We start from the raw sequence: 14,997 nt of genomic DNA on the forward strand, positions 1-14,997 counted from the left end.
AAGTATATTTCTTTCTTTCTTTCTTTTTTTTCTTTTTTTTCCTGTTTGTGATGTGTTTCCTCTCTCTCTTTCTCTATCTCTTGGATAGACTGCACATGGGACCTAAGCGCAAATCCACTCTGGCTCGAGACCCTCTTGGTTCCAAGTCTTCTTCTTCTTCTGATACACCCTTTCTTCACATTCGGTTCTGTGATGGGAAGGCCCAATAGGACTTCCTTGAGAACTTTCAGAGACATGGCATTCATCCGAAGTGTCATGTCATTCTGTCGGACTTTTCGGACACTCCTCTACCCGATGCCATTCGGACTCAAGGATGGGAATCTCTTTATGAGATACCCTTGAGGTGCCCTATCATGTTTATATAGGAGTTTTACTCCAATATATGTGGTATCAATACCTCTGTACCTCAGTTTGCCACGGCATTCAAAAGTACACGTATCGTAGTCATTCTGGATCTTATATCCAAGATACTACATGTCCCGAGGGTATCGCATCTTGATTACCCCGATTATCAACGTCTGAGGACTGTGTCCAAAGATGAGCTTCTGTCTCATTTCTATGAGACACTTTTTGTATGGGGTGAGTGTTAAAACATCCCATGCTTAGGCATTGCAAAAGGTCCAAGATTCCTTAATATGGTGATGACATTTGTTCTTACTCCATTTTCTCACTATAACTCTATCATAGAGCTCGTGCTCGATTTTTGTTGTCCTTCTTAAAGGATCTCTCTATAGACTTCCTCATTCACTTCATCACTTCCATCATTAATGTTTATCAGGATACGGCAACTCGTGATAAGCTCATTTTTCCTTTGGCTATCACGCGGATTCTTCGCCATTTTTATATCCCTATTCCTGATTCTCCCTACTTCACTATTATGGGTGCCATCAACGCAGCTTCTGTTCGGCGGAATGAGGCCTAACTTTGACCGAAGTGGCCACGGACGAAGACAACCGATCCTGTAGCTCCTACTATTCCTTCCACCTTTGCTCCTTCTTCCTCAGATGGTGGTGTGACTCTTGAGGCCATCATGGCTCAGCTTAAATGCATGGATGCTCACCTTGACACTCTCAATGATAAGTTGTGTCAGGTGAACACTCGTGTCGGTTGTATTGCATGACGACAGGCTCGCCTCGATAGTTTTGCCACTTCTCCCTCTCCCTCTCCGGAGACTTCAGTAGATGAGGATGGCGATGATGGTGTTGATGATGATGATGAGGACGAGGATGCTAGCTCTACCAGTGATGATGAGATGACGACCTCTTAGTGACTTACCTTTTGTCATTCGTGACAAAAAGGGGAAGTAGTTTTGGGATGATGAGAGTAGTCTTGTTTTTAGGGAGAGAGTTAGCATAGGATATTTTTGTTAGGGGGAGTGTCTATAGATTTTTGAGGGATGTAGTGAGGATTTTATGTACTTTTATTTTCTTTTACATTATCCTTTTGTACACCGGTCTTGTGACCATTTATTTATGACATACATTGTATTTATTTTTCATATATATATGATGATGTATGTTGTTTTTTCACCTATCTCTCTATGTGTTGTTTCTTTTCTCTCTTTACACACATGTTTCTTTATGTAAGCAATTTTTATTTCTATTTCACACTAAGATGCCTTAATAAGTTTTGTTTAAAGTGTTTCAGAAAGACAGATTGTGAAAATTTACTATGCCATGAACTCTCTTCTTGCAAAGTTTTTCAAGAGTTTGTGTTAGGATTAGATTTTCTTGTAATTCAACAAGTGTTTATGAGTTTAGTAATTTAAGACTTCTCTCATGATTCATTTGTTTGTTGTGGTTTTGTCATGGATTGCCAAAGGGGGAGATTTTTAGGACATATGTGGAAATTGTTAAAGACATATGTTATGTAAATTGGCTAATCCTTTGACAAAACGCACTTTACTTGTAATTGGATAGATCTATGATGGGTTTAGTATTTCAAGGAACAAGAGTTCAAGTTTAGTATTGAAACCATGCAAATCTGTCCAAGAAACAAGTGAAGAAGTGTTACTCATTAAAACTCGACAGATAGCTCGACAGAATCATATCTATCGAGGTTTAATGTTGAAGCTCGACAACAGCTGTATCTGTCGAGAATTATGAATTTAGAATTTTCAAATCTGATTTCATGCATATCCATATGTATTTGTGTAGGGTTTCTTTTCTCACAACCCTAGACATATATAAGGATTATTTTAAGGGCCGTCACAAGATGATGCAACTTGATGCAAAGTGATTATACATGCATATTATGACTGGAGACAATTTGCCCTAGTTTATCATATTCTCTTTAGAAGCTACTGTGTTTTTGTACCAAGAGTTTTGTAACCAAGGAGCTTCTTGATCTTCATTGTTGGATGAACTGAAGAACTTTACAACCAACATCTTCCTCAAATTGATGTGTTAGTCATGTACTGGGATCTGCGCATCATTGGTTAGTCATGTACTAAGATTCGTGCATTGAAATGAGAGATTGCCACTATATTATAAGTCCAATTGGGTATTGAGGTAAAGGTTCAACTGGAGGTTGGTATTAGGTACTAGAATTCCTTTTACTTGTAACCACTTGTTTTGATAATAGTGGATTCTCGAGAGTGGTGACCTTAATTCAACCGTTGGGGTTTTGCCTCGGTGGTTTTTCCCATTCGTAAACAAATCACCTGTGTTAAATTTATTTTTCACTACATTTAACTTAGTTGGTGATTTGTTTGAGCTACCACGCTTATTGCATGAAATTGAGTCTGATTAATTTCACTTGCCTAATCAATTGATTAATTTCCCAAATGAGTCAATACATTTTTGGCCTATCAAGTGGCATAAAAGACAGCCAAAAAGTTCACTCATTTGAGTGGGTATCAATCTTGCTCAAACAAAATTCTTAAATTGAATTTTATTCTTCTCTTAAAAAAAATCTTCATGCTTCTACTTTTAAAGTAATTAGTCGCAAACCCACGCAATTTGTGGGAATTGATAATAATTTTGTAGTTATGATATATAATATATAATATGTTTTTTAAATTCTGTGGAAAATAATTTGTTCTTTCAAAAAATTAAATGATTTCTAAAATTATTTTTCACAGTGAAAATTTATTTTTATTTTTTTTCACAGTGAATTTTTTTTTCTCCTGTCCTAGGAGCTCTCTCTCTCATTCTAATACGAGATTATTCCCTCCCTTAGACTTTCTAAGGGTCTACCTCTAATTTTATTTCTTTGGACTTAGTTCACCATGGTTGAGGACATAATAGATAGTTTGGAGAATATGAAGCTGACATCGGAGGAAGAAGAAATCATTGACCTTCCTGATGATAGGCGTAAGGAAGAAATTGAGAGCTGTTCTTTGAGTTTGATTGGAAAGTTTCTTACTTGCAAGTCGTTTAATAAGAAGGCGGCACAAGACACTTTATGAAGAGCTTGGGGAATGGATGAGGGAATGCACATTGTTGAAGTAGGGTCAAATCTGTTTCAGTTTAAATTCAAGACAGAATTTGAGTTGGAGCGGGTGTTTAAGGGTGGCCCATGGACTTTTGATAACCAGGTTCTACTGCTACGCAAATGGCAACTATGCAAAGAATGTCCGATTTGATTCGGTATCCTTGTGGGTGCAGATTTGGGATGCTCCATTTGACATGGTCAGTCCCACTGTTGCGACAGAGATTGGTAGACGTATGGGGGTGGTAGAAGAGGTGGAGAAGAGATGTTACAAGGATAGGCAGAATTTATTCATGAGGGTTAAAGTGGCAATTCCAATAGCCAAACCAATTCACCGAAGGGGATTCCTGGCTGGCTTAGACAGCCAAAAGACGTGGACCACTTTCAAGTATGAGAGATTGCCAATGTTCTGCAATTATTGTGGTTTATTAGGCCACGATATCAAGCACTATGCCAACTATTTTGTGTTGATGAAGTCTGGGAAGGAAGTGCAATTTCAGTATGGAGAATGGTTGAAGGCTAGTGGGGGAAGACAACGGGTGGAACGAACCAAGTTTGGTCGAGGCGACACGGTGCCGGAGAAAGGAAACGTACAGTCCGAGGGGTTAGGTGCGGCTATGGCTAAAGAAGATAATCATGCAAACCCCAATGCAACAGTGGTAAGTGAGAAAGGAAAGAGTGAAAAATCAAGTAACGCTCGAGAAGATAGGGATTATGTTCCCGAGTTTACGGGAAGGGCTGAAATGTATATGGAATTAACTCCAACCGATATGACGAACAGTTCAAAGGAGATAATGCCGATACCTAAGGAAGGGCACATGGGGTTAAATTCAAAAGATGAGGGGAACGTTTCACATGTGGCGTCTTGCATGGATAATCACGTGCCAAGTTTAGTGCCATCAATAGATGTTGATTTAAATTTGAATATAAAGGAAAATAATGGGCTAAAGGAAGTCAATGAGGAGGTGGGCCTGACTGCTACACAGCCCAACAAACAAATAGCAAAGTGGACTAGGCTTAGTAGAATGGAGGTTGGGCCGAATGACTTAAAGCACTCCTCTAGCATGCTTAAGTTGGGGAAAAGATTAGTGAAGGATGCTCTGTACGTGATTTGTGAAACAAGGGCAGCAACATTACCTCAAAAATGTTCCCAGTTAGGTATCAGCGATGATGATTCAGAATTTACATCGACAGGGGTGGATGATCACCCTTGCCGGGAGCAATGAAAATCCTCAATTGGAACTGCCAAGGGCTTGGGAACCTTTGGATAGTTCGAAACCTTCGTAAAATCTTGAAGGAACAAGCTCCCTCCATCTGTTTCCTCATGGAAACTAGACTGGACAAAGAAGGTATAAAGTATTGGTGTAAGGAACTACCTTATAAGAACTGTTTTGTCATTAAAAAACTGGGTCTCGGTGGAGGGCTTGCTTTGTTGTGGAAGGAAGATATTAGGCTTGATGTGTTTAAGTTCTCAGATAACCAAATTTCATTGATGATGACCGAGAATGATGGTTTCCAATGGGTGCTTACCGGTTTTTATGGATGGCCAGAGACACAAGATCGATATAAATCCTAGGCACTCCTCTCTCATATTTGTTCTCTTGTTGATGGTGCTTGGATGTATATTGGTGACTTCAACGAGATGTTAAGCTCATCGGAAAAACTCAGTTGCAGACCCACCCCATCTTAACAACTAGATGCTTTTCGTGCTGCTTTGGAGAGTTGTAATCTGGTGGACTTAGGCTTCATTGGCTATCCGTTCAAATGGAATAATAGGCGACCAGGGGCAGCCAACACCAAGAAACGATTGGACAGAGCAGTTGCAAACTAGGAGTGGCGGTCCAAATTTCCCAGAACTACGGTAACTCATTTTGTTTCACATACATCAAATCATCTCCCTTTGATTCTTTAGAACCAAGTACCTCCAAAATATAGCTATAAGAGGAGACGTGGCTTTAAGTTTGAAGAAGCTTGGCTGCTTTGGGATGGTTGTGAGCAAGTGATCCAAGAAGCTTGGGATTATGGTGAAAGGGGTACTTCGGCCTTAGAAACAGTCCGAATAAGGATTAATGGGTGTGCTTTGGAGTTGCAAGCGTGAGGGGCCTCAAAAACCCACCCAGGTATAGAAGAAATTAAGAATTTGCAGAAAAGAATTGAGGTTCTGAACCGGGCTCTACCAACACAGCAGAATAGAAGTGATTTCCTTCAAGCTAGCAAGGAGTCAGATGAATGGCTTAGAAAACAGGAAATTTATTGGGCCCAGAGATCAAGGGTTAATTGGATAAAACAAGGTGATAAAAATTCAAAATTTTTTCACCAAAAGGCATCCCAATGTAGGCAGAGAAACTTCATTCAAGGAATAATGGACCCACAGGGGTGTTGGGTAGAGGATATGGAAGATGTGGCAGGTGTGGTAGTACAGTACTTCAACAATTTATTCTCTGCGAGCTCATGTACAAGAATTGAGGAATGCCTTGAAGCCATACCACATAAGGTGACATTTGATATGCAACAAACTCTGACTGATGAGTTCAATGCAGATGAAATAAAAGCAGCTTTATTTCAAATGGGACCCACAAAAGCGCCTAGACCTAATGGTATGAATGCCCTTTTTTACTAGAAATTTTGGCATATTGTTGGGGACTTTGTTGTGTTTGCTATTCTTGAATTTCTTAATAATAGTCATATGTTGCCAGCACTAAATCATACCCATATTGTACTCGTCCCAAAAATTAAAAATCCTGTTAAGATGTCTGATTTTCTACCCATTAGCCTCTGTAATGTTATCTACAAAATTATTGCAAAGGTTTTGGAAAACAGGTTGAAACAGATCTTACCTCATATTATTAACATAGAGTGCCTTTGTCCCAGGGAGATTGCTCACAGACAATGTTCTTGTGGCCTATGAAGCCTTACATATGATGCGTGGCTAGAAAAAAGGTAAAACAGGGACTTTAGCTTTGAAGTTGGATGTTAGCAAAGCTTATGACAAGGTGGAATGGGGCTTTTTAAGGCGGATCATGTTAAAGTTGGGTTTCCCAGGAGGATGGGTTAACAGAGTGATGAGTTATGTTACCTCAACTTCTTTTTCTGTGTTGATTAATGGTAAACCATATGGTATGATTACACCTACTAGAGGTCTCCGGCAAGGAGATCCTTTGTCACCTTATCTATTTCTTTTATGTGCAGAAGGTTTCACATCTATTTTGCAGAAAGAAGAAATGGAAGGGCACATCCATGATGCTTCTATTTGTAGGAGAGCCTTGAAAATCTCCCACCTCTTTTTTGCTGATGATTCACTTTTATTTAGCCAAGCCTCTGAAATGGAGACACAGGAAGTCTTGGAGATTCTGAAATTATACGCAGAAGCATCCGGTCAATGTATAAATATGAAGAAATCTTCAGTCTACTTCAGTAGCAATACTTCACCCTAGAAAAGGGAGTTGATCAAAGGTATGCTTGGAGTAAGTGAAGTGGAGAGGTTTGAGCCCTATCTAGGGCTACCAACTTTGGTGGGGTGGAGTAAATACCATGCCTTTTCTTTTCTCAAGGATAGAGTGTGGAAGAAGCTACAAGAGTGGAAAGGAAAAATTCTTTCAAGAGTGGGAAAGGAGATTTTAATCAAAGCAGTGGCACAATTGATCCCAACGTACACTATGAGTGTATTTCAGCTACCTATTAAATTATGTGAGGAACTTCAAGCCATGTGTGCTCAGTTTTGGTGGGGACAAATTGGAAATGAGAGGAAGATTCATTGGCTAAGCTGGGACAAACTGACTAGACCAAAACTTGAAGGAGGGGTGGGCTTTAAGGATCTACATCAATTCAATTTAGCAATGCTTGCAAAACAGGGATGGAGGTTGATGAAAGACTAGGAATCACTGCTTTTCCAATGCCTGAAAGCACGGTATTTTCTGCGAAGCCATTTCTTGAAGGCCACGGATTCGCCTGATAGCTCCTACACTTGGAGAGCATATTGGCAGCTAAATCCATTTTGCAAAGGGGCTCATGCTAGAGGGTAGGTAATGGAATCCACATACAGGTCCTTAAGGATGCTTGGATCCCTAACCACCCTACTAACAGAGTACTCCATCTAGCACCAAATATTGAAGAAGGAATGACAATTTTTGAGCTGATAGACCAGGACACAAGGGGGTGGGATCGAGAGTTCATTTGGCAGAATTTTCATCGTGATGATGCTGAAGCCATTCTGCGTGTACCTTTGAGCTACAAAGCTATACTTGATATAGTGCTTTGGATTGGTGAGTATTTTGTGAGGTCGAGGTATCGTGAAATGCGAAAGGCACATATGGAATTGGACTGGACAAAAAGCTCTGGGGGAGTTGTGGGAGGAGAGGTATGGAAAACTTTGTGGAAACTTAAGGTGCCAAACAAGATTAAGGTTTTTGGCTGGTTGGCTTGCCGTAGTATTTTGCCAACACGGGTAAATCTGTCTAGGAAGCAGATTATTGCAGACAACCGATGTGAAGCTTGCAAGACGAAACTGAAGACTGAAATCCATGCATTATGGAACTGTGGTGTGGCGCAAGACATCTGGGCTGGTTACTCGACTAGACTGCAGAAATGCCATAGGGGGAAGGATGATATGTTACAATTATGGGAGGAGCTGATCGTTAGACTCACCATCGAAGAGTTAGAATTGTTTCTAGTGCAGGCTTGGATAATATGGACCCAAAGAAATGCAATGATCCATGGAAAGCAGTTGCAGGTGCCTGGTGTTTTGAATAGACAGGAAAAAGACTATATGGAGGAATATAGGAGTGCTCAATCCCGCCTAGCCACACGACCCCTCAGCGTAAACCCGATCAGTTGGAGACCACCACCTCTGAACCGGTTTAAGCTAAATTTTGATGCGGCGATTTTTAAGGATGAAGAAGCCTCTGGGTTTGGTGCCATAATTCGAAATGAACGTGGAGATGTTATGGCTGCACTTTCAGGCAAAGGATCGCCGGTATCTTGCAGCAAGGAAGCAGAAAATCTTGCATGTAGGTGAGCGGTGGAGTTTGTGTTGGAGTGCGGCTTTAGGGAGATGGTGGTTGAAGGAGACAATCGGTCGATTATGTCTGCTTTGGAGCTGAAGAAAAGTCTGTCATCTCGGGTTGGCCATATTATACAAGACGTGCTCTATCTGCTTAATGGGTTCAGATGGTCACAGGTGCAGTTTACCAAAAGGAGCGCCAATACAATAGCCCACCTATTAGCTAGGTATGCCAAACAAGTGTCACATGATGTTATCTGGATGGAGGAATCCCCTCCACCTATAGTGCAAGCCTTGTATCTTGACTCTATTCCCATTCAATGAATTATGAGGATGTTTCCCTCTTTAAAAAAAAAAAAAAAAAAAAAATTGTTTAATTGATATTATTCATTTTTAGGCAGTCCATATTTTGCTAAATTATGTTATTGTGCATTATATTTTCTTAATTTTTTTCCTGTACAACTAAACTTTAAGTTTCAAATATATTATTCAAAATTTCATTCTCTTAAAAGAGATTATCATGTTTTATAATTTTTCGTATCGTAGGACTAACTTCAAAATATTGATTGGGTTTTGTTTACTACTATAGATACATGAGATGGAACATGCATATTTCTCAAAAATTCCTAGAAGATTATACCATATTATAAATTTTATATTTAAAATAATATGTAGAAAAAAAAAATGTAAACTTTATTTTTAAAATTGAACCCTTCACCTATTGAAATGAAAGAAAATAATTTGTATAACAATGTAAAGAGAACGTGATCTAACAAAAAAGAAAATTGACTACATACACTTTCACTTATTTAGATTTAATTGCCTTTAACTAGACCTTCATATTGCATTTATTGTTACTACGCTCCTATTCAGCCTCCTTTACAAATTCATTTTAGGCAATTTTAACTTTACATATTTATCTATTTTAATTTTGATGTTATAACGAAATAATAAATCAATGAAAAATTAAAACAAAAATATTGTCTACACATATTCATCTTGGTCGGTTTGAATAGTTAATAGACACATTCAAATACATAGCCAAGATTGCATTTTTTTTTTTTTTTAGAATACTAAGTATTTTAACACACACACATGTAGCTCAAATGGTAAAGCATGTGGTGAAGCATATAAAAGCCAAGATTGTATTTTGATATAAATTAAAATCTCACTTACAAAATAACTAAGTATTATGTCAAAAAAAAAAAAAAATCTAGGCGAAAAACACATTTTGGTCCCTACATTTTCAGCTGATTCCCATTTTAGTCCCTAAGTTTTTTTTTACTGCTTTTAGTCCCTCTCCTGAAAAACGGTTCCATTTTGGTCCCTACCGTTACATTATAAACGGATATTGCTGATGTGGTAAACGGCATTGATAATCAATAATAAAATAATGGGTCTACAGTAACCTGACTTGTTACTGTTAGTTATTCCCGCCCTTAGTAGTCACGTGCCACTCACGTGACGGTCCCTAACCCAAGCAAAACCCCAAATCACCCAAATAGAAATCCCTAACCCCTAAATTTCCTCAACTCCTCGCTCATCAGTCACCACACGGATTGAAGTCCCTCACCAGTCACGAACTCAAAAACACCTTCAAATCAATTGCTCCTCGCTCACCACACAGCCGAAAACCATCTTCAAATCAACTGCTTTCCATGGATTCAAGCTCGATGTCATCGAGTGGAAGCTTGAGGAAAAGGGGCCCAGCCCGATGCTTCTGCTCGGAGAAACCCGTGGACAACCCTGGAAGAAGGTTCTACGGTTGTCCAAATTACTGGGTAAGGTAGTATCTCTCTTTGTAATGTTTTTAAATTTTTGGGTTTTTAACTTTGGAAGCACTTCAGGTTCCCTTTAGCCTTTCTGTTTTCCTTCTTCATTTTCGTTTCAATCTTGCAATCCCCTTTAGTCTAAGTCTAACCCCTCTCTCTTTCATTTACAGACCTTTTATTTCTCTTAGTTTTCATTATTGTCTCGCTAAAACCGTCATTTTGATCTTAAACCAACACAGCTTCATAATATTTGACAACCATTTTTTTTTTGCTAATTCGTAGAGAAAATCCAAGTTGGTTTTCTTGTCTTGGGAACCCAGAATTTGTTTTCTTAAATAAATAAAAAATTTAAAAATTTAAGGAAAAAAAAAAAAACTCAGCTTGTTGCTGACAATATAAATTGTGCTAATACAAGAACATTGTGCTAATACTATTTTAGTTTCTGGTAAGGTAGTATTTGCTAATACTATTTGTTATTGTTTTTCATGATTCTGGTTGTTCATTTAACATCATTTATCTGGCTCTTGGGTGTCAGGTTGGATGCAAGTGTAAATTTTTTCAGTGGCTTGATGATGAAATCTGCGAGCGTGGCAAGGTGCTGATTCCGGAGCAGAGGCAACGGATTTTGACCCTTGAAGCTGCCATTGTAGGCTACAGGAAGAGAGAGAAGAGGCTGCTCATTTGCCTGGGGCTGTCTCTGGTGATAAGTGGGATGCTACTTTGTTTGATGCTACTTTGTTTGATGCTTCTTCTGGTTGGCTAAATAGATGGGGGGGGGGGGAAATGGGTCATTAGGTGGGTAGTTATTAGTGGAAAAAGGCCTGAATTTTGTTGTATGTATTAGTGGCAAAAGGCCTGAATTTTGGTGTATGTATTAGTGGAAAAAGGCCATAATTTGTGTTGAAATTTGTTGGTATGTAGTAGTGGGAAAAGGCCTGATTTTTTGGTGTAATTCTCTTTGCAATCCAAGACTTTAGCAAAGGAATATGGTCTTTTTAATTAATCTATGATTTGTGTACCAATTTATTACATTGTTGTTAAGTGTTTGTGCCAAAGCAGTTTGTGATATTAACTGTGCATCAACTGTCAATTTTGTTATTAACTGTGCAATTTGAGAAAGCATCCCGTTTTAGACAGCAATTTGACACAACAATTTGACACTGCAATTTTGAATGGAAACAACAATTTGACACTGCAATTTGACAGCAATTTAGAGAGCAACTAGTTGCAAAATAAAAGAGGTAGCTCTTTATGTATTAAAGGAGCTGGCTGTAAATATTTAGCATCACTCAAAATGAAGGAGCTGACTGTAACATATTTAGCACACCAACAGCCTGCATAATTTACCAAATCTGTATAATATACATTTATTCATACATCATTACACATTAATTCATACATCATACATCATTACACATTAAACTGGCTACTGCCCAGCACATTAAACTCCAATGCTCACCAAACCTGCATAATCACCAAATTGCCCAGCAAAGCTAAAAACCAGCAAATCTGAATAATGGAAGCTGAATCATCATAACAATGGGAGAATAATTACAAAATATTTAACACCAATGATAGTTTTTGGTATACCACAATAATTACAAAATATGGGACAAAGTCTACCAAGCACATTCATACAAAAAAGGACTTGGTCAGCCCATAAATATATGCCAATTGTTCTAGCAGTTACATAAACATATGAAGAGTGCTTCAACATATAGCACAAAAAAAAAAAAAAAGGTCCTGCTTCAGTTTGCTATCTTTTAGCAGATCTCATTGCTGCCATATATCTTGCTGCATTCCTAGTTGCATTCAAGGTTTCAGTAGTGACTGCACTTCTCTTCCTCTGTCTTTTTGGTCTTGGATTGGACTGGTTATTAGTGGGGGGTGGAGGTGCACTTGTGGTCACATCATCATTAGAGCTTGGTTGTGCCCTATGTACTGTTGGCTGAGCATCCTTGGCTGCCTGCAAGCACAAGCACAATAACAATTAATAGTTTGCCAACTGAAAAACAAAACAATGAGGATATCTAAGTCAAAGTGTATATTTACCCTCCTAGTGGTCCTACTGGCTTGGGATGCACTCCCAGGCAAGGAGGAGTTCCCTCCTACTTCTCCCTTGCAGCTCCTCTTGTTGTGTCCTAATTTCCCACATAACTTGCATTGTTTTGAGATGCCTAGGCCTCTATTTTTTCTGTAACTTCTAGGTTTATCAGGCTCCAGTGCCCTCTTCTTCTTAGGCCTGCCAAGAGGTCTCCTCTTGATGGGGGGTTGCACAGGTGGCAGTCCACTAGGTCCCCACATATTCTGGCCATTGATGGGCTCTATAATGGGTTCATAGCAATCAATGTAGGTAGTCCTTTTGTAGCAAGCATTGACATACTTTTCAGCATCTTCTCTATTGAAAAATATACAAGAAATGGCATGACAACATGGTATGCCAACTATGTCCCACTTCCTATAGCTGCATTTCTTCTCTTCCAAGTCCACAATGAAACTCTCAAGCCCATTCTTCACTTCAAACTTCATACGACCAGCCCAACATGCTATCCACTTGCTGCATGCCAACTTCTCCTTGTACAGCCTCTTCCTTATCTTAGGACACAACTCAGATTCCACCTTCATAATCATTTCTCTGTTTGCTTGAAATCTAGTCATCAGATATAACCTAATACACTCAAGCTGCAAGCACATAGAGAGAAAGGGAGAATTAATCATTCATGAATTACATAGGTCTATGGATCATAATGCACATGAAAGGGAGAATTATGCATACTATGGTGATTATAGGTTTGCTCCTGAACTTAACTATCGTGCTGTTGAAGCTTTCACACATGTTGTTCAAGACTGTGTCACTCTGGCAATCACTTTTGAACATGTGCCTAGCCCAGATAGTTGGTGACTGAGATTGTAGCCATTTGAATGCATCTTCATCCACCTCCTTTAGCTCATTCATTGCCCTCTCAAATGCTTGCCAATAGGTAGCCTTGGCTGCTTTCCAAAAAAGGTCTCTAATAAGGACACCAGGATGATTTTTCCTCAAATTTTGATATAAATGTTTGCAGCAGATCCTGTGCTCGTACTGTGGCCAATTGTCAACAAAGGTGTTCACCAACCCCTGCAAAGCACAATCATTTAATTCAGCAAGCAATGAAGCTACCATTAACTACAATTAATTCAACAAGCAATAAAGCTACCATCATACCTTCTACTGGTCAGATATGAACACCCATATCTTGTCATCTCCTATGTCAGCAAGCAATAAATTAAGAAACCAGGTCCAAGTGTCCTTTGTTTCAGCCTCTACTACTACATAAGCGAATGAGAAGTATTCATCATTGGGATCTCTGCCAACAGCACACATCAGCTGCCCACCAGTCTTGGTCTTCAGATGGCATGCATCTAGACCAATGATTGGCCTGCACCCTACCAAAAAGCCCTTCTTGCAACCTTCAAGGTAGATGTAGATCCTTTCAAAATATGGCAGCCCGGTTGCCAATCCATGCTCAGCTGCCAAATCACCATCATCATAAGTATGCACCTTCATCAATATTGTGCTCTCAGGACTGCACCTTCTCAACTCATCACAGTACTCTCATAGTTGGTTGAACTGTGCAGTGTGGGTCCCATCAACAGCATCTTGAGCTTTCTCTCTAGCCCTACTTGCCTTGCCTGCACTTATGTCAACCACATACTTCTCATGCACAGCATCCTGAATATCCTTAAGCTTTATGCCAGGCTGTCTCCTAACCCTCTTCACTAACTTCTTCCCAATGTATGATGCTGTGCACCTTGGATTTCTATAACTTCTACTACATGTGTGTTCCATGTTCAATGTTTTCAATCTAAAACTCTTCTCCCTTGGCACCTTTACAAGGTAGGCAACAAACTTGCACCCTGGCTGGCATCGGGCTCTCACTCTCACCAAGTCATTTTTCACAAATTTTATACCCCACCCACCATGGACTGCATAATCAGTTATAACATCTTTAAATTGTTTAGCTGAGATGAACAACATCTCCTTTTCAAACCTAAGGTTCTCACCTTTGGCTACTGGCCTAAAGATTGGGTATTTGCTGCTCCTAATAGAATTATCAACCTCAGCAACAGGGATGTCATCATCACTTGAATCATCACCACCCTCACTGCTTAATGATGATTCATCAAGGCTAAGCAACTCCTCCCTCTCATAGTCAGAATTCATGACACCACCACCCATTTGTCCTGCTTCAACCTCAGCATCTTCAGCTTGATTGTCCCAACTATCAGGACTATCTTCACCAATATTCATTGGTTGCACTTCTGGCTCTTTTTCTAAGTTACTCCTCTCATCCTCACTACCCTCATTGCCCTCACTACCCTCACTACTCTCCTCAACTTGGTCATCAACAACTGGCGCTTTGCCAGCCCTCCTAGCACAAACTTGCTCATCATCTACCTCATGTGGCTCACCATGGTCAACATTAACAAATTCAGCATTATCATGGCCTCCAAATTGTGAAAAATCAGGTCTGTACTTTTCATTATCATACTCACCTACACCTACACCTTCTACTTCACTACCAGGTACTCCAGCAGCTAAGGGATCAAAATCCTCCATTAGTAACTCAACTGGTTCATGCACTGGATGCTCCACAAAGACATGAATCTCCCCATATCCCTTCACCAAGTCAGTCATGAACATAGCAGCATCATCATCAACCACCTGATGGAAATTTGACCGCTCTGGGTTCACACCAGGCATTTTATACCATAGCTTATCTACTTCAGAGTAGCCAAAATCCCTACATATTC

General features: G+C 39.5%; 1 protein-coding gene across 1 annotated transcript; it reads right to left on the bottom strand.

Moving 5' to 3' along the window:
• Window positions 1-11,959: 11,959 nt before the first annotated feature.
• On the bottom strand, window positions 11,960-13,750 carry LOC126696315 (uncharacterized). Its single transcript, XM_050393077.1, has 4 exons — window positions 13,433-13,750; window positions 12,980-13,321; window positions 12,256-12,885; window positions 11,960-12,169 (listed from the first exon to the last, which is right to left on the bottom strand). Exons 1-4 carry the CDS (start codon window positions 13,748-13,750, stop codon window positions 11,960-11,962), a joined length of 1,500 nt encoding a protein of 499 aa, XP_050249034.1.
• Window positions 13,751-14,997: the final 1,247 nt, after the last annotated feature.

Source organism: Quercus robur, chromosome 8 (genome assembly GCF_932294415.1).
Source record: "Quercus robur chromosome 8, dhQueRobu3.1, whole genome shotgun sequence".
Taxonomy (NCBI): Eukaryota; Viridiplantae; Streptophyta; class Magnoliopsida; order Fagales; family Fagaceae; genus Quercus; species Quercus robur.